A 2,970-nucleotide genomic window follows, 5' to 3' on the forward strand; every position below is an offset into this window, starting at 1 on the left:
GTTATTCGGCCGTATTTTAAGACACCATCGCTTCTCACATCAACTATTTCTAAAGGTCAAAGAGGGGATCAGTCTGGTTTTCATGAGTGTTTTTTAAGGTTCATGGCACAGAAGAAGGGTCAAACTACCACCAGGGTCATAAAACTACTCCTGGAAAGGCCTGCAGCTCCTACGAAAGCCATGTCAAATATGTGAACTTGGGCGACGAAATGTTTTAAAATACGACCCATTGAGTTTTTTGCGGCCGCCTCGGGGCGTCACGGGGGGGACTGGGATACTTTGAGAAGAAAGTAGAACTTTACCGTGTCTACCTCGTGTGTAACATCACGGGAGAGAGTGTGGCAGCCTTGACAGGTGGCGCGACTCTCCTAGACTCTCCACATCAAGCATCAGACTGAGAAGAAAGTGTCCTCCTCCACCGAGCAAGTGTGACCGAGGATGGAAAAAATCGCTCCTCAGCCAGTCTGAAATTATGTGGCCTCGTCACGTAGCGCGTGGCGTACATAGAGTAATTTCTGCTCTGCGGCGCCTGACTGAGTAACCACAACGGCAAGTCAAGGACACGGGAAGCATAGCTCGCGTAGCGTCTGGTGTGCGGCGGCTTATAGTAAACAAAAGTTGCCTCCTTTCATCCTTTCTCCCTTTTGCTTCTTTCCCATTTTTTTCTATTTTTTATGCCTTTCTGCTCTTCTTCTACTTTTCTAAGTCTGGCGAGCCCAAGATGGTGACCAAGACCGTGCTGGCAATCGTGTGTGCCGTAGCCACCGGCGTCCTCCTGCTTACCGTGGCGCATCTGAAGAACATCCACCACGATGCTGAGGCACTGGTACAGAGCTGGGAGACCGACGGTCCCCAAACCACGGCGTTGGGGCGACTCCGAGCTCTGGCGGCCGCGCTCACTTGGCTGGGGCCGCTGAGGCCTGCCGCACCACGGGACCCCCTGAAAGAGTGCGGGCTGCCCCCGGCCGGTTATGCCTGGTGGACCACGAGGAGGCGTCACGCCTGCCTCCAGGAGCACATGGCCGAGGCCAGAGCCGAACAAAGCCTCTTTGAGAAGAAGCTTCTGGCCATCATCATGATAACTGTGAATCTCCTGGCCTTCATCGTCTTCCTCCTCGCCAAGGTGCAGCAGAACGTTCCCGAAATTTCTCTGTCCCGGGGAGTTCTCTTAAGATGCGCCAGACTACTTGCGAGCGGCAGCTGAGCAAGTCCTTGAAGCACACCCCTCGCATCTGGCGGCTGAAAGACGCCATGAGGGCCGCTCTCTCCCGGCGGCGGCGCAAGAAGGCAGGGAAGAAGGTCAGTTACGACTCTTTGGACTGGTGGCGGGAAGATGACGATGGGCGCGGCAAGCTGGTGATCCAGCCAAAGGAACGCATCGGGGAAAAGTTCCGCCCTTACCCGTACCCCAAGCCGCCCGGCCCCCTAAAACTCCCAACTCCCATCGATGACCTTCCCATCCCGCACCATGGCTGCCAGTGTGCCTGCGCTGCCAAGTCACAGTGGAGGGTGGTGTTGCTTGCGGCGATTCTGCTCCTCCAGCTGTATCTATGTTTTCGTTGAGGAGCCGCAGGTTTAGGACAACACCACCCGTGACACACCACAGAAGACAACACACGACACACACCTCCCCTTCCCTCTCCCCAGGAAGGGAAGGCTTTCGACGACCACACCACACCACAGAACACACAGAACACAACACACGACACACACCTCCCCTTCCCTCTCCCCAGGAAGGGAAGGCTTTCAGCGACTACACCACACCATGGAACACACAGAACACAACATACAACACACGCCTCCCCTTCCCTCTCCCCAGGAAGGGAAGGCTTTCAACGACTACACCACATCATGGAACACACAGAACACAACACACGACACACACTTCCCCTTCCCTCTCCCCAGGAAGGGAAGGCTTTCAACGACCACACCACACCACGCAACACACAGAACACAACACACGACACACACCTCCCCTTCCCTCTCCCCAGGAAGAGAAGGCTTTCAACGACCATACCACACCACGCAACACACAAAACACAACACACGACACACACCTCCCCTTCCCTCTCCCCAGGAAGAGAAGGTTTTCAAATACAAGACAACACCACGGAACAGAACAAAACAAACCACACACCACACCACACAACAAACAACACAAGACACAGGACATGACACAACACAAGACACAGGACATGACACAAGACTCAAGACAAGACAAAAAGAAGATGAACATAAAAGAAGAAGTAGAACAAGAAAGAAGAAGAACAAGAAAGAAGAACAAGAAAGAAGAAGAACAAGAACAAGAAAGAAGAACAAGAACAAGAAAGAAGAACAAGAACAAGAAAGAAGAACAAGAACAAGAAAGAAGAACAAGAACAAGAAAGAAGAACAAGAACAAGAAAGAAGAACGCTAACAGTATTATCATATTTACGTATAAATGCTTATATATCGCGCTTTTCAACTTGAAATATAACTTTGCGAGTAGAGGAAGCCCATTTCTTTATAAAATGATGAGATGTACACCCTTTGAGAGGTATATGATAAGTGTGGGCGGTATGGCAACACCCGGCCGGGGGATTGCCAGACCTCCCTCCTCCTTCATCTTCCTACCTCCTCATCCATTCATCCATCCATCTCAAGATTTGTCCCTCCGTGGAAGGACCATGGACCTTTGTCGGGTGACAGCTAGCCCATGAGTTGGGCTGCAGATATGGCAAGACAGTCTTATTTTTCCCTCGTTCCTTCCTTCCGTCCTTCATTCTGTCTGCCTCGATATCTGTCCCATATTTCTATTTGCTTTCATCCTGCCTCAATCTCCTCCGTATCTTCTTTTTCTTCTTCTTAAGCATGTTCGTAGGTAACAAGACATCGAACGGCAAAGTTACCTTGACGTAAGTGTGCAGCAAACAACGAAATAATTTAATTCGTAGATTACGATTTAGTACAGTTTGCCTTAAAAGGAAGAA

The 2,970-nt window shown here is 50.9% G+C and overlaps 1 protein-coding gene across 1 annotated transcript; it reads left to right on the plus strand.

Annotated features, from left to right (window-relative positions):
- Positions 1 to 1,765: 1,765 nt before the first annotated feature.
- LOC126999974 (arginine/serine-rich coiled-coil protein 2-like) lies at positions 1,766 to 2,700 on the plus strand. The gene is made up of 2 exons (XM_050863296.1): positions 1,766 to 2,266; positions 2,299 to 2,700. Exons 1-2 carry the CDS (start codon positions 1,766 to 1,768, stop codon positions 2,698 to 2,700), a joined length of 903 nt encoding a protein of 300 aa, XP_050719253.1.
- The last annotated feature ends 270 nt before the right edge of the window (positions 2,701 to 2,970 follow it).

The sequence above is a fragment of the Eriocheir sinensis genome, chromosome 17 (assembly GCF_024679095.1).
Source record: "Eriocheir sinensis breed Jianghai 21 chromosome 17, ASM2467909v1, whole genome shotgun sequence".
NCBI lineage: Eukaryota > Metazoa > Arthropoda > Malacostraca > Decapoda > Varunidae > Eriocheir > Eriocheir sinensis.

Coding starts and splice junctions, on each gene's coding strand:
- LOC126999974 (XM_050863296.1), top strand. CDS start 1,766: ATGGAACACACAGAACACAACATACAACACACGCCTCCCCTTCCCTCT. Junction 2,267..2,298: donor GTAGAACAAGAAAGAAGAAG/AACAAGAAAGAA, acceptor AAGAAGAAGAAC/AAGAACAAGAAAGAAGAACA.